A 15,633-nucleotide genomic window follows, 5' to 3' on the forward strand; every position below is an offset into this window, starting at 1 on the left:
TATAAATTTAAAGTCTTAAGGATTTACTAGTAATTTTTTTTTAAATAAATTTTTAATTTGCAGGAAAACACACATTAGTTAGGATTAGAATTGGTGTTGGTACAACATTATTATTAGTAATAGGAGGTATATAAGGGAGAAGGTTAAGATTATATCCCTTTAAGGAATGAACAATATCCCTTTAAGAAATACTAGTATAGTGTATAGTAAGCAAGAGCTCCGCAATCGCTATTCCAAAGCACAATATAATGATATGTTTGTGTATTTAGGTATATTATATGATGTTGTTGTTAATTTATGTATTGTTAAACATGTTATGCATATTTTTTTATTTTTTTAGTTTCACTGCAATATGCATTCTGTGTATGGTGGTGTTTTAGATTCAAATTAGAATGTCAAATTGGCGACTCCTATCTGACTTACCGCAAATGAGAGCATTGTTTGTTAGTGGGTGTGTCGGATCGGAGTCTACGATAGGCCTATGGTTCAACCAATAGAAACATAGCTGGACGTTTAAGAAGAGGATCCCCGCGAAACAAGTTATCATACCCTGAGTCTTGAGAAAGTCCCGACAAAGGAGGATGAAACGCGTAGACCTAAATAGGGACACTGTTGACAGACATTCATATTCGTTTGTTCTTACAAGTACTTGTTTATCAGGTCATCATTTGGGTTATTGACACCTGAGCCTGTGAACTTCACGGAGACGCCATAACTGATCCCAGTGTGAAGAGCTAACAGAGAAACTGTGATCCAGCGGATTGTTAATACCTAAAGGCTTGAATATTGCTAACTTCTTGTAAGTGCAATTTGTTTTTAGCGCATGGCAAAATAATAAAACTTTTACCTTGAGTTGCGGTTGCGCTCTGTTCCTTTCTTGTGTTCACAGCTTCCCGTTGTTTGGGCGCTCTTCAGCGTCTAACGAGCATCAAAGCAGCACCGCTCTCAACAACAGAGACAGGAGGATCTTTATTCTGACACTCGAACATACGTTCAAGTTTACCATACTCCTGGGGGCATTGAAGTGTGATAGGTAACATATGCTAAGCTATTTTGTAGTTTGTTTCAACGTTTTATGTAATAGTTAGGTTGTGTTTTATTTCCAATATTGTGTTATATTTGTCAATTCAATTGATTTTCAACATTGTTCATAGTGACTGTGTTATTCTATCGTGTATAAGGAGTGCTCAGCAGTTGGCTCACTTAGACATTTTACATTGTTAATTCTACTTTGTATGCTAATCTTGTACCCGGTCTAGTGTGTAGAGTACAGCCAGCTAAATAATAGGTCACAATAGGCTCTACAGCAGTGGTCAGTTAGCGCAGTGTTAGGGCAACAGTATACATATACAAATATAAAACACATAAAAGCATAATTTATGCTTACCAGATAAATTCCCTTCCTTCCGGATAGGGAGAGTTCATGGCTTCATTCCTTACTGTTGGGAAATACAACACCTGGCCACCAGGAGGAAGCAAAGGCTTAAATATGCCTCCCACTTCCTCATTACCCCAGTCATTCTGCCGAGGGAACAAGGAAAAGTAGGAGAAACATTAGGGTATAAACGGTGCCAGAAGAATAAAATAAATAATAGGGGACTGCCCATAGACAAGAAAAAACGTGCGGGGACCGTGGACATCCCTATCCGTAAGGAAAGGAATTTATCTGGTAAGCATAAATTATGTTTTCCTTCGTAAGATAGGGAGAGTCCACGGCTTCATTCCTTACTGTTGGGAAAACTATACCCAAGCTCCAGACGACACTGAATGAATAACGGGAGGGAACAAAAAAGGAAGAGGATTACCCTATTCTGAGGGCACCACAGCCTGCAAAACTTTTCTCCCGAAAGCTGATTCAGTCGAAGCAAAAACATCAAACTTGTAAAATTTTGAAAAAGTATGTAAGGAGGACCAGGTAGCCGTCTTACAAAACTGATCCATAGAGGCCTTGTTCTTAAAGGCCCAAGAGGAAGCCACTGCTCTAGTGGAATGAGCCATTATACTTTTAGGAGGACGCTAAGCGGATAATACTCCTTAACCAAAAAGATAGGGAAGTCGAAGTAGCCTTCTACCCCTTACACTTCCCCAAATAGACAACAAACAAAGAGGAAGATTGTCTAAACTCCTTAGTAGCCTAAAGATAGAACTTCAAGGCGCGAACCACATCCAAATTGTGAAGTAAGCGTTCCTTCGATGAAGAAGGATTAGGACACAAGAAAAGAACCACAATCTCCTGATTGACGATCTGACACAACCTTAGGAAGAAAACCTAATTTAGTACGTAAAACTGCCTTATCTGCATGAAAAATCAGATAAGGGGGCTCACATTGCAAGGCAGAGATCTCAGAAACTCTGTGTGCAGAGGCAATAGCCTATAAAATGAGAACCTTCAAAAATAATTTAATGTCAATGGAATGCAGAGGCTCAAACGGAACCTGTTGCAAAATCCCCAGATCTAAACACAGGTATGATCCTAATCAGAGCCTTAACAAAAAACTGCACGTCTGGAAGCTCAGCCAGTCTCTTGTGCAAAAAACCTGTCAGGGCCGAAATCTGTCCCCTCAGGGAACTAGCAGAAAAAGCCTTCTCCAGCCCATCCTGGAGAAAAGATAAGATCCTGGCAACCTTAACTCTGTGCCAAGAAAAAGCACGCTCTTCACACCAGAATAAATAGGTCCTCCACACCTTGTGGTAGATACACCGAGTAACTGGTTTACGAGCTTGAATAAGAGTATAAATGACACTCTCAGAGAAAACTCTTTTGGCTAAGACTAAGCAATCAATCTCCACGCAGTCAGCCTCAGAGAATCTAGATTTTGATGAACAAATGGACCTTGTATCAGCAGGTCTCTGCGACAAGGTAACTTCCAAGTAGGAGATGAGGACATCCCCACTAGATCCGCGAACCACGTCCTTCGCGGCCACGATGGAGCAATCAGGATTACTGATACCCGCTCCTACACAATGCGGGCCATCACTCGAGGAAGAAGCGGTAATGGAGGAAAAAGATATATGAGTTAAAATAAATACAAACTTGCCTGTAAAATAAAAATAAACCCTAAGCTAGATACAATGTAACTATTAGTTATATTGTAGCTAGCTTAGGGTTTATTTTATAGGTAAGTATTTAGTTTTAAATAGGAATAATGTAGTTAATGATAGTTATTTTATTTAGATTGATTTAAATTATATTTAAGTTAGTGGGTGTTAGGTTTAGGGTTAGACTTAGGTTTAGGGGTTAATATGTTTATTATAGTGGCGGCGACATTGGGGCGGCAGATTAGGGGTTAATAAGTGTAGGTAGGTTGCGGCGACATTGGGGGTGGCAGATTAGGGGTTAATAAATATAATGTAGGTGTCGTGATGTTGGGGGCAGCAGATTAGGGGTTCATAAATATAATGTAGGTGGCGGTGGTGTCCGGAGCGGCAGATTCGGGGTAAAAAATGTTATTATAGTGTTTGCGATGCGGGAGGGCCTCGGTTTAGGGGTTAATAGGTAGTTTATGGGTGTTAGTGTACTTTTTAGCACTTTAGTTATGAGTTTTATGCTAGGGCGTTGACCATAAAACTCATAACTACTGACTTTAAAATGCGGTAGGACTCTTGACAGGAGAGGGTGTACCACTCACTTTTTGTCCTCCCAGGACAGACTCGTAATACCGGCGCTATGGAAGTACCATAGAAAAAAGACTTTACGAAGTTTACTTAAGTCATTTTGCAGTAAGGCCAAAAAAGTGTGCGGTGCCCCTAAACCTGCAAGACTCGTAATACCAGCGGTAGTAAAAAAGCAGCGTTAGGACCTCTTAACGCTGCTTTTTTACCCTAACACAAAACTCGTAATCTAGCCGATAGGTTCTTCAGGCAGCGCGGCCTCTGGAACCTCCTTTAATAAAAAACGCAAGTGCTCAATTTTAAATCTCCGCAGCAGGAGGCTTAGTCACTAAGCACTCCGACCCAGAAAGTTCACCCTCTGAAGCTACAGAGGTTAACTCATTATCAGATAACTGGGACACAATAGCTAAATCCGATAAATATTTAAATGACTCCAGGTCAAGAGAGCTATGTTTAACCTTTCTCTTGCGTTTGTTAGAGCAAGGTAATGCACCGAAGGCCGCAGACACCACCGTTTTTAACTGCGCCGCAAAGTCTGCAGGAAGAAGGACCCCTCCGGATGGAGGATTAGATGTGCTACGGGGAACTGCATGTGGAGTGGATAATGTAGCACAGTAGCAAGGGTAGTAATCTCACAGGACGCCAAGTCCTGAGAGGTAGACGGCTCAAAGGGACTAAGAGCCGTGGAACATAATGACATGACTACTTAAAACTCCAGTCCTATCTCGAAGGGCAGATACCCTTTTTCAGGACTTTCAGAATCTTCTGACACTTCTCTGCCACCTATTGGGGAGAAAGCCCAGGCGCCTACCAAAAGGAGGTGGGTACTAAACAATCGAAGGTGAAGCAGCTGATCTGATTAAAAATGAATTTAATTACAAAAATAACATAAAATACATACTAACATGGATCCATGAAAGCTGACAATGATTAATAAAATTTGAGGCAATAAAAACATAAGCATAAAAGCGACATATGAAAGATTCAATATACAATCAATAAAAACAACAGTATATTAATAGCTAATGAGAATCAAAATATGTAAGCTAAACTGTGTAGAGTTCTGATGTGGTGTACGTTGTTGTGAGAAAGGAAGGAGGTGTCCTTCCGCCCTTTGGTTTTCGGTTGGTTATAAGAAAATAGTGGTGAGATCGTGTAGGGGAAATAGAATGTGATTCCTATGAGTGAGGCGTGATGTTCTGATTTACTTAAAAACAGACATTGTGTGACATCAAAAATGAATATAAAATAAGAATAAAAAATAAGAAAAAAAGTGTGCGTAGCTAAAATGTCAATTATTTAGTCCAAATTCAATAATGAAAACGTACTGACTCCAGATAAAAAAGTTGGTGTCCAAATGAACCAAATATAAAAGTGGTGTTCTTCAAATATAAAAATGTGAAAAAAGTGATGGTATCCAAAAAACAAAACGAAATACAAAAGCTCAAAAAATCAATGATCAATCCAAAGTGATATTCTCAAAAGGTTAAAAAGATAAAAAGATAGAGTATGTGCAATGTCCACCACAGGCAGTGTCTGCTGTGTGACTTGATAGTAGTGATCACCGCTACTGTGTATGTTGCTAATAGGACTTGGGGTGTGACGATCTCCTCCTAAAAAAGAAAATACAAATAGTGTAGGTTGTATAGCAGTGTGGACAAAATAGAAATAAGGCTTACCAGTGTCTACGCGTTTCGGCCCGTATCAGGCCTTTCTCAAGACTGTTTTTTTCATTCTGGAATGGTGCCTTATAAAGGATCTTTTGACCCCGGATGTAATTATCAATTACTTCCGGTTGGAAAACTAACAGCGTCCGTTGTTTTTTCAGACTCATATAGTTTTAGCTGTGAGTCTGAAAAAACAACGGACGCTGTTAGTTTTCCAACCGGAAGTAATTGATAATTACATCCGGGGTCAAAAGATCCTTTATAAGGCACCATTCCAGAATGAAAAAAACAGTCTTGAGAAAGGCCTGATACGGGCCGAAACGCGTAGACACTGGTAAGCCTTATTTCTATTTTGTCCACACTGCTATACAACCTACACTATTTGTATTTTCTTTTTTAGGAGGAGATCGTCACACCCCAAGTCCTTTTAGCAACATACACCGTAGCGGTGATCACTACTATCAAGTCACACAGCAGACACTGCCTGTGGTGGACATTGCACATACTCTATCTTTTTATCTTTTTACCCTTTTGAGACTATCACTTTGGATTGATCATTGATTTTTTGAGCTTTTGTATTTCGTTTTGTTTTTTGGATACCATCACTTTTTTCACATTTTTTCAATTTTTATATTTGAAGAACACCACTTTTATATTTGGTTCATTTGGACACCAACTTTTTTATCTGGAGTCAGTACGTTTTCATTATTGAATTTGGACTAAATAATTGACATTTTAGCTACGCACACTTTTTTTCTTATTTTTTATTCTTATTTTATATTCATTTTTGATGTCACACAATGTCTGTTTTTAAGTAAATCAGAACATCACGCCTCACTCATAGGAATCACATTCTATTTCCCCTACACGATCTCACCACTATTTTCTTATAACCAACCGAAAACCAAAGGGCGGAAGGACACCTCCTTCCTTTCTCACAACAACGTACACCACATCAGAACTCTACACAGTTTAGCTTACATATTTTGATTCTCATTAGCTATTAATATACTGTTGTTTTTATTGATTGAATATTGAATCTTTCATATGTCGCTTTTATGCTTATGTTTTTATTGCCTCAAATTTTATTAATCATTGTCAGCTTTCATGGATCCATGTTAGTATGTATTTTATGTTATTTTTGTAATTAAATTCATTTTTAATCAGATCAGCTGCTTCACCTTCGATTGTTTAGTACCCGCCTCCTTTTGGTAGGCGCCTGGGCTTTCTCCCCAATAAGTTTATCTCTCGGTGTCAGCTAGGTGCACCTTACCCCGGGCTGAGGTACATAGTAGGCGCTTTCTCCACCCGTCACTCTATACTTCTCTGCCACCTCCCAATGTGAAAAAAGGCAAAGAATGACTGGGGTGATAAGGAGGTGGAAGGAATATTTAAGCCTTTGGCTGGGGTGTCTTTGCCTCCTCCTGGTGGTCAGGTGTTGTATTTCCCAACAATAAGGAATGAAGCCGTGGACTCTCCCTATCTTATGAAGGAAAACATATGTATACATATATAGACATACAGTATATATAAGTGCATTGGAGCCCTTTGCAGTCAAGTAGATGAAAACATGAAAAAGCATATGTATGCAATTTTCATATTTAATAAAATGGTATCATGTGTATTTACAGTAAATATTTCACATTCCAGTGCTTTGCACAGAGGCGAATATGTTCTATGTATATTTAGATAGATATTCCTATATATATATATATATATATATATATATATATTGTACCAAAATATCATCAGATATATGTAGAAATGTGTATTTTTTAATAAATAGAACATATCCTGCAATGTGAGGAACATTGGAATGTGAACTATTCCTATTTTTTATGTCTAGTTAGCACACTTGAGAATATGTGATCTGGTTTGCTCACAAGCAGGGTGTTAGGTTTTTTCCTACTTTCTTTGCTCTATTGTCTTCTATGGGGTGATATGTGAACGCATTCACGATATTCAATGTTCAGGGGGTGGGATTACACGATCAACAAATGCGCCCCCAATTTGCGATGAAATGCACACAGGCTCACAACATGTGAACCCAGTCCATACGCAAATTGATAAATCTACCCATAGAATTAATCAAAGAAAAAAAGACCATTGCATTGCTAGTTTAAAACATAGCTTATACAGATAAAATACTGAAACAATTTGTTCATCTCCCCCTTTCCTGCAGTATTAATAATTTGAAGACAAAAATGCCTGTAAATTACTAGCACTTTAAAAAACACAAAAAAAGCTTGAAATGCTTTGCAGTTGATTTTTCCTACATAATTGTATTTTATTTAACAGACCTGATATAGAGATTCTGAATAGAACTACTGCTGAGAAAATGTCTAAGCTGAAATTTGAAAATCATGCATAATTTATTATACAATCATTTTTATGGTTATTTATAAAAGGCAATTATTTGAAAAGGCACTGAGAATACAAGGGAGAAAGGGAAAATAAAGACACAGTTTATATATAACTCGCATCTGAGGATCATTCTGAATCAGTGAATATTATTTTAAGTAAACAACCAAAATTAATTGGTCAGAAAAAAGGCACAATCCTCTCCTCATTGATTAAATTAATTTAAAACACACTGCTACCATAAGGGTCCATGACTAATATTATAGTTGCCAACCCTCCCATTTTCCCCCAGACAGTTTGGCTTCCTGTCCCTACCTTTTAAGACTGTCTCTTGTTCAATTTAGTCTGTATTTAATGTAATAATATTGTGTGCAGTGCAGTACTCCCACCACAGGGGTCGCTGTGGCTTTTGATTTTAATATATTGTGATTACAAGTCTCATTGCTTACAGTGGGCTGGTATTACAAGTGAGGTGCAATGCGAACGCTACCTGACGTTCACATTGCATGGAAGCATTGCGCTCATGAGAGCATGCTTCCAATGGGAGTATTTGTTGTCACGGCATGAGAACTACTGCAGAGTAGGGGGTAAGTCGCGCAATGATGTAAATATAAATGTATATGAATATATACATATATATGTATGTGTTTATTTGTGTATAAACATGCGGTGAGGTCAGAGGCTGGTGAGGCACTGGCTATGATACGTCTGATAAACACATATATAAAACCTGACAGAGGCAGCTTAAATTTACAATTAAATTGGCAGGCTGCAGGTCCAATTTACTGGTATTATTAAATTTGCTTCATTCTCTTTGTATCCTTTGTTCAATGATATGCAGCAATGCACTAATGGGGGCTAACTGAACACATTAAATGAGCCAATGACAAGAGGCATATATGTGCAACCTCCAATCAGCACCTAGCTCTAAGTAGTATATTGCTACTCAGCTTACCTAGGTATGCTTTTAAAAAGGATACAAAAAGAAAATTAGATAACAGAAGTAAAATATAAAGTTGTTTAATATTGTATATTCTATCTGAAACATGAAAGAAATATGTTGTGTTTAATGCTCCTTCAACGTTAAACAAATTAACATCCTTTTTACTGCAGCTATTCTCCAATATTCCACCCACCCTTTGCCTTATTTGGAGAAGGACAAGCCAATCTGGGCTTTATTTCTCAGACAGCAAGGCTAGCCACTGTCATAAAGTTTGTATAAATAGTTTTGCAACTGTTATATAAAGCCAATTAGGGACAGATATGTAGCAGGCTAGCCTTAAGACGTATACTAGCCTTAAGGAGTATTCCTTGTTCTAATAATTAGAAATTGCTCAACTTTTAATGCTAAATGATATGAGAAAGGGGGCAACATAAATAAATAAAATACATTGCAAAATTATTTAATTAATCATAACTGGGAAGCAATGCTTTTGTGAAGCTCCATCTGAAGAATGTCAGTAAACAATCTGTTTGGCTTGTCATGGGATTTCTAAACCTACAAATTTGGAAATGGCATGATGGCAAATTCTGCAGTGCCTACACAGTACACAGTGAAGTCCACACCGCATTGACACACTGTGCACTAGCAAGCCCATGTTTTTTTACACCAACTTTAGTTACTCAGTCTCACACCAGCAATATTTTTAACCTGCCTCAGTGCCGGGGCCCGGGGGTGAGTGGGGTAAGCAGAAGCAGAGGAACTTGAAAAACCTGCTTTTCTGCTCCTCTATTCAATTTCCAACTGATAGATTGCACATTTTAGTAAAACACTTAATGCGCAATCTATCAATGGAATTTGAATGAAAGGACCTGAAGCAGATGAGTAGGTTTTGCCTGTGCCCCATAATGAGGATTCACTTACTGTGGCCGGTGACTGTCACTCTGTGGGAATGGGCAGGGCACCCGGCAGCAACGCTGATAAAAAATCTTCAAGAGAAGGAGGTCGAGGCAGCAGCGCAGTGACAGTTTCTCTGAGTCTCTCCTCACTTCCCTTCCCACCGTCTTTGCTGCTCCCTTGCGCATGCACAGGGAGCCAATCAGCGCCGGTCAGTTCTCCTGGTGGTGTCAATCACCAGGAGAACATGACCATCTCTGATTGGCTCCCTTGCTAGGCGGCACCATGAGGGATGCCTCCTATTGGCCAATATTTTGCTTCAGATTATTGTAAAGGTAGTTTTACAACCAGTGGGTGGCGCTGCTGCTAACTAAGAAATGTATACATGTAACGCTATGGAGAGATGCAGTCCTGTATGATGCCTCTCCATAGCGTTACATGGGTGAAAAAAAATTGATGTTTTTTTTTTAGATTTTTTTAATTAAAATTAAAATGAATTTAATTAAATTTTGGGCCTCATATGGCAGGGTAGGGAGTGCCTCCCTGCCTCCTATGACTGCACGTCCCTGTAAACACATATTAACGCACATATATATATATATATATATATATAATCTGAATAGGAATAAGCACTCACTGGATTTCAAAACAACAAATATTTATTCGGCAGTGACGTTTCGGGGCATTCACCCCTTCCTCAGTGAATGCCCCGAAACGTCACTGCCGAATAAATATTTGTTGTTTTGAAATCCAGTGAGTGCTTATTCCTATTCAGATTGTTCATTTCGTTAAGCACCCTGGTCTGTGTCTGGGTTGGCCAGTGAGAGTGCACTAAATCGAAGTCTCTCTATATATATATATATATATAAGAATATACATATATATTTACTGGGAACACACAGTCCCCATAGACCGCAATGTAAAGGCACTTTTTAGTGTCGTTTTTTCCAAACACCCCACACCCGCCAACTTTTCCCCCAAAATACTGCCTAGTGCAGTTATTTAAAAAAAAAAAAAAAAAACGATGCTACATTTTTTAAATTTACTAAAGGCTCACTACTCCTAATTTTTGGGGCAATTAGGAGAAATTCATAAAATTAAACAGAGATCTGATCTGATTTTATGAGCAAGCTTGCGGTAGCAATAACCAGACACTTGTAATGGCAGCGTCTGGCTGTGATCCCAGCCAGACAGGTTTGTGGAAATGAACCTTGTCCATCCAGGCATTGATAAACATGGCCCTATGTGTTTAACCTCTGCCAAAGGATTAAACACATCATTGAAGTCAATTCCAGAGCAACAATGCCTTGCAGTGAGCTAGCTGAACACATCTGGTGAGCTAATCATACAAGTGTGTGCTGCCACCAATCAACAGCTAGCTCCCACTAGTGCATTGCTGCTGCTGAGGAGGATATGTACGTATTTTCAACAAATGTAACCAAGAGAACAGAAGAAATTTGATAATACAATTATATTTGAAAAAAAAACAAACGTTTTATCTGAATCAAAGTTTAATTTTAACGTTCCTAACCAATCAGCAAGTGCTATCCAGGGTGCTGAAACTAAAATAAGCGGCTCCTAAGTTTTACATTCCTGCTTTTTAAACAAAGATAGCAAGATGACAAAGAGAAATTGATAAATAGGAGTAAATTAGTTGCTTAAAATTGCTGCTCTATCTGAATCATGGCAGAAACAAATTGGGTTTAGTGTCCCTTAAATTTGTGATAAAAAAAAGTTTCCTATATTTATTATGTAGGCGCTTTCATTACCTATATAATTTTTCTCTTTCCATGCAGTGGAACGATTTTGCTGGCTATTTCTATTAATTAACATATGAAATTATTGTTTTTAAAAAAAACAACACCATCTATTGCCATTACCTCATTCCTAAGGTTTTGCCCTATAAACTGTTGGGCAACATCAGCTGGGAGGACGTTCTCTAGCAGAACACGATTCACGTTTTCCATGGTTTCAATATTTTCTCGTTCAGTCTTAAACTTCTTTTTCCATAAAAAGTCAAGGCGGCAGTAGTACTCATTCTATAGGAAGAATTAAAAAAAAACTAAAAAAAATCATCAGATTTTAAAACTTTTTTTCCCTCCACTCCTTTGAGAAAGTCTGTGGAGGATCCTGATGTAATCTGATCACTGATCTGACAACATTCTACACAGTGATTGTTTAATTGGTGTCACTAACTGGAAACCTCAAAGTAGATAAGGTAATGAATACTTAAGAAAAATTTGTACTGTAAAATTGGTGTCCCCTTAATTTGTTTTCAAAGACTTGTTATACCAGCTGCAGAGCATAAAATATACCGGAAATGGTTCATTTAGGTTTATTTTTATATATGAAATAGCTGTTTTGGTCATAAGCAATATACCCCATTTAAATAGGCTGAGCTTGCAGAAAGCACAGACATACTTATCTTAGCTTTTTTTCTATACACATCTGCCTCCTTATCTTATTTCTTTGTCTATGCACAAAAGCAGATACTTAGAAAAAGATATTGGAAACTAGCATTTTAGTACCTGTCACTCCCACCCCCATTTGCTGCTGCTGATTCTTGTTTACATAGCCTTTCTTTAAAAAATATAGAAATATTCATATTTTCTGTATAGCTGGTGGTTTTAACAGACTAAATCGAAATAGAGGTATAGGAGCTACAGTATTTGCAAACAATTTAATACACTTTAGCAGGTAATATGGATAACTGGGAACATGTTAAAGGGCATAATGTTTTACAGTTCAATGTCCCTTTAAGAGCATTTAAAGGGGTATGCCTCTCCACTGTAAAGCAATACAAACATTTCTTCCAAAATTACTGTTTTAAAGATTTCAAATAATTTTTTTGGTATACAGATATTTTACAATGTGGTGGTTTATTGCTGATATATGCTATGTATACATTCAAAAAACCTTTGCAACATTTCACAGCTAGGGCTTCTCATATAAGCTGATCCCATTTGTAAGGCTTCTATTGGCAACTAATTCAGACTTCATTTGAGTGTTACCAGGTGACTAGAATACATATTGTCTATTAGAAGGGCTTCTGCCCTTTTAGCAACCTACTGCATTCACTTACCTGCCTGGCTAACGCGAGGAGTGTGAAGAAGAATATGAACAATGAGATGCTTCCCATAAGCTTTGGTTCCTTCAGGACTCCAGGTCTTATATAGAAAAAAACAAAAACTAGATGTTAGGACATTCCATTTGGGGTGGTAAAGTTTATATTACAAAAAGTTCTACAATATCACTCAGCATCCATCATAAGACATGGAAAACAAGTGAACCTTACCCAGGAAAACTCTGATTCGTATACAGCCAATTAACATAACAGTCAGATAGCCAGCTGTGTGTATGCAGGAAGATCACATTGTATATAACCAAAGCGATGCTCAGCAGGATTAACTTGACTTCAAAGTTCATAAGCAAGAAGGCCGAGCAGGCTAGGAGTCCAAGAAGGCAGCAATACATGTAATACTGCAAAGAAGGAACAGGTTTAGAACTAGATCTAAAGTGCAAGGCAAAGGTTAGTCAAGCACTTTAAATACGTCATCCCATGTATCCACCACCCACTAATCTGCATAAACTACTGACCGGTAAGCTATATAGCATTTGAGGTTCTGGATTTGATGATTGTGAGGAATTCAAGGGGGCCTCTGGACAAGAGGGATCCGGAAGAAAAAACTGAAATGAGAAAAACATAAATTATGCTTACCTGATAATTTAATTTCCTTCTGTATGAGGAGAGTCCATGGCATCATTCCTTACTGTTGGGAATACTAAACCTGGCCACCAGGAGGAGGCAAAGACACCCCAGCCAAAGGCTCAAATACTCCCCCCACTTCCCTCATATTCCAGTCAATCTGTCAAGGGAACAAGGAACAGTAGGAGAAATATCAGGGTATAAATGGTGCCGGAAGAGAAAACCTCATTTTGGTCCGTCCATTGGAGAATACGGGCGGGGGGGGGCGTGGACTCTCCTCATACAGAAGGAAATTAAATTATCAGGTAAGCATAATTTATGTTTTCCTTCTTAATATGAGGAGAGTCCACGGCATCATTCCTTACTGTTGGGAAAACTATACCCAAGCACTAGAGGACACTGAATGATAACGGGAGGGGTAAAAGAAATGTGGACCCTAATCTGAGGGCACCACAGCCTGTAAAACCTTTCTCCCAAAAGCTGTTTCAGCCTAAGCAAAAACGTCAAATTTGTAGAATTTTGAAGAAGTATGTAAGGAGGACCAGGTAGCCACCTTACAAATCTTATCCATAGAGGTCTCGTTCTTAAAGGCCCAAGAGGAAGCCACCGCTCTAGTGGAATGAGCCGTAATCCTCTGAGGAAGTCTAAGTCCCACTGACTCGTAAGCTAAGCGTAAAACACTCCTCAACCAAAAAGATAAGGAAGTCGAAGAATCCTTCAGACCCTTACACTTCCCAGAGTAGATAACAAACAAGGATGAAGATTGTCTAAAATCCTTAGTACCTTGAAAATACAACTTCAAAGCTTGAACAACATCCAGATTATGAAGTAAACATTCTTTCGAAGAAGAAGGATTAGAACACAAGGAAGGAACCACAATTTCCAGATTGATGTTACGATCAGACACCACCTTAGGAAGAAAAGCCAAGCGGGTATGTAGGACAGCCTTATCCTTGTGAAACACCAGATAAGGAGGCTCACATTGCAAGGCCGCCATTTCAGAAACTCTGTGTGCCGACGCAATAGCCAATAGAAAAAGAACCTTCCAGGACAACAATTTAATGTCAACCGAATGCATAGGCTCACACAAAGCCCGTTGCAACAAGATTCAAACTCTAAGGAGGAGCGTTAGATCTGAACACAGGTCTAATCCTGATCAGAGCCTTAACAAAGGATTGCACGTCAGGGAGCTCAGCGAGTCTCTTGTGCAGCAAAACAGAAAGGGCCAAAATCTGTCCCCACAGGGAACTGGCAGAAAGGCACTTTTTTCAGACCCTCCTGGAGAAAGGAAAGCATCCTGGCAGTCTTGAATTTATGCCAGGCGAAACCACGTTCTTCACACCAGGACAAGTAAGCTCTCCACACCTTATGGTAGATGCGACGAGTAATAGGCTTACAAGCCTGAATGAGAGTGTCAATAACCCTTTCAGAGAAACCTCTCTTGGCTAAGATTATTCGTTCAACCTCCACGCAGTCAGCCTCAGAGAATCTAGATTTTGATGAACAAAGTGACCCTGTTCCAGCAGATCCCTGTGACAAGGTAACCTCCATGGAGGAGATGAGGACATCCCCACCAGGTCTGCAAACCACATCCTTTGTAGCCACGATGGAGCAATCAGTATCACTGATGATGGCTCCTGCTTGATGCGGCGAGGTAGAAGTGGTAATGGTGGAAAAATGTAAATTAGGTTGAACCTCCAAGGCACTGCTAATGCATCTATTAGCTCCGCCTGAGGATCCCTGGACCGCGACCCATATCTGGGTAGCTTGGAATTAAGCCGGGACGCCATGAGATCTATTTCCGGCGTCCCCCATCTGTCGCAAATCTCCGCAAACACCTCGGGATGGAGAGACCTTTCCCCCGGATGAAAGGATTGTCTGCTGAAGAAATCCGCTTCCCAGTTGTCCACACCCGGAATGTGGATCACTGACAGCGAGCAGTTGTGGGCCTCCGCCCATTCCAGAATCCGAGAGACCTCCCTCATTGCTAGGGAGCTTCTTGTTCCCCCCTGATGGTTGATGTAAGCCACGAGGTTATGTTGTCTGATTGGAATCTGATAAACTGGGACAAACCCAGAAGAGGCCAAGCCTTCAGAGCATTGAAGATTGTTCCAAAATGTTGATCGGGAGGAGATATTCCACTCGAGTCCACAGGCCCTGTGCCTTCCTGGCACCCCAAACAGCTCCCCATCCCGATAGACTTGCGTCTGTAGTCACAATCTCCCAGGATGGTCTCAAGAAGGATGTCCCTTGGGACAGGTGATCTGGACAGAGCAACCAAGAGAGCGATTCTCTCGACCGGTTGTCCAGAGAAATCTGTTAAGACAGATCAGAATGATCGCCGTTCCATTGTCTCAGCATGTACAGCTGAAGCGGTCTGAGATGGAATCTGGCAAAAGGAACGATGTCCATGCTGGACACCATGAGACCAATCACTTCTATACACCAAG

The 15,633-nt window shown here is 39.5% G+C and overlaps 1 protein-coding gene across 8 annotated transcripts in view; it reads right to left on the reverse strand.

Annotated features, from left to right (window-relative positions):
• Window positions 1-15,633, reverse strand: part of ADCY4 (adenylate cyclase 4) — a 166,801-nt gene that overhangs the window by 32,572 nt on the left and 118,596 nt on the right. For all 8 annotated transcript variants that reach the window (XM_053702263.1, XM_053702262.1, XM_053702264.1 and 5 more), the window contains exons 18-21: window positions 13,075-13,164; window positions 12,773-12,957; window positions 12,560-12,644; window positions 11,358-11,516 (exon numbers count right to left, since the gene is read on the reverse strand). In XM_053702263.1, coding sequence (XP_053558238.1) covers window positions 11,358-11,516; window positions 12,560-12,644; window positions 12,773-12,957; window positions 13,075-13,164 — 519 coding nt within the window. The remainder of the gene's footprint in view (window positions 1-11,357; window positions 11,517-12,559; window positions 12,645-12,772; window positions 12,958-13,074; window positions 13,165-15,633) is intronic.

This window comes from Bombina bombina, chromosome 2 (genome assembly GCF_027579735.1).
Source record: "Bombina bombina isolate aBomBom1 chromosome 2, aBomBom1.pri, whole genome shotgun sequence".
Classification (NCBI taxonomy): Eukaryota; Metazoa; Chordata; class Amphibia; order Anura; family Bombinatoridae; genus Bombina; species Bombina bombina.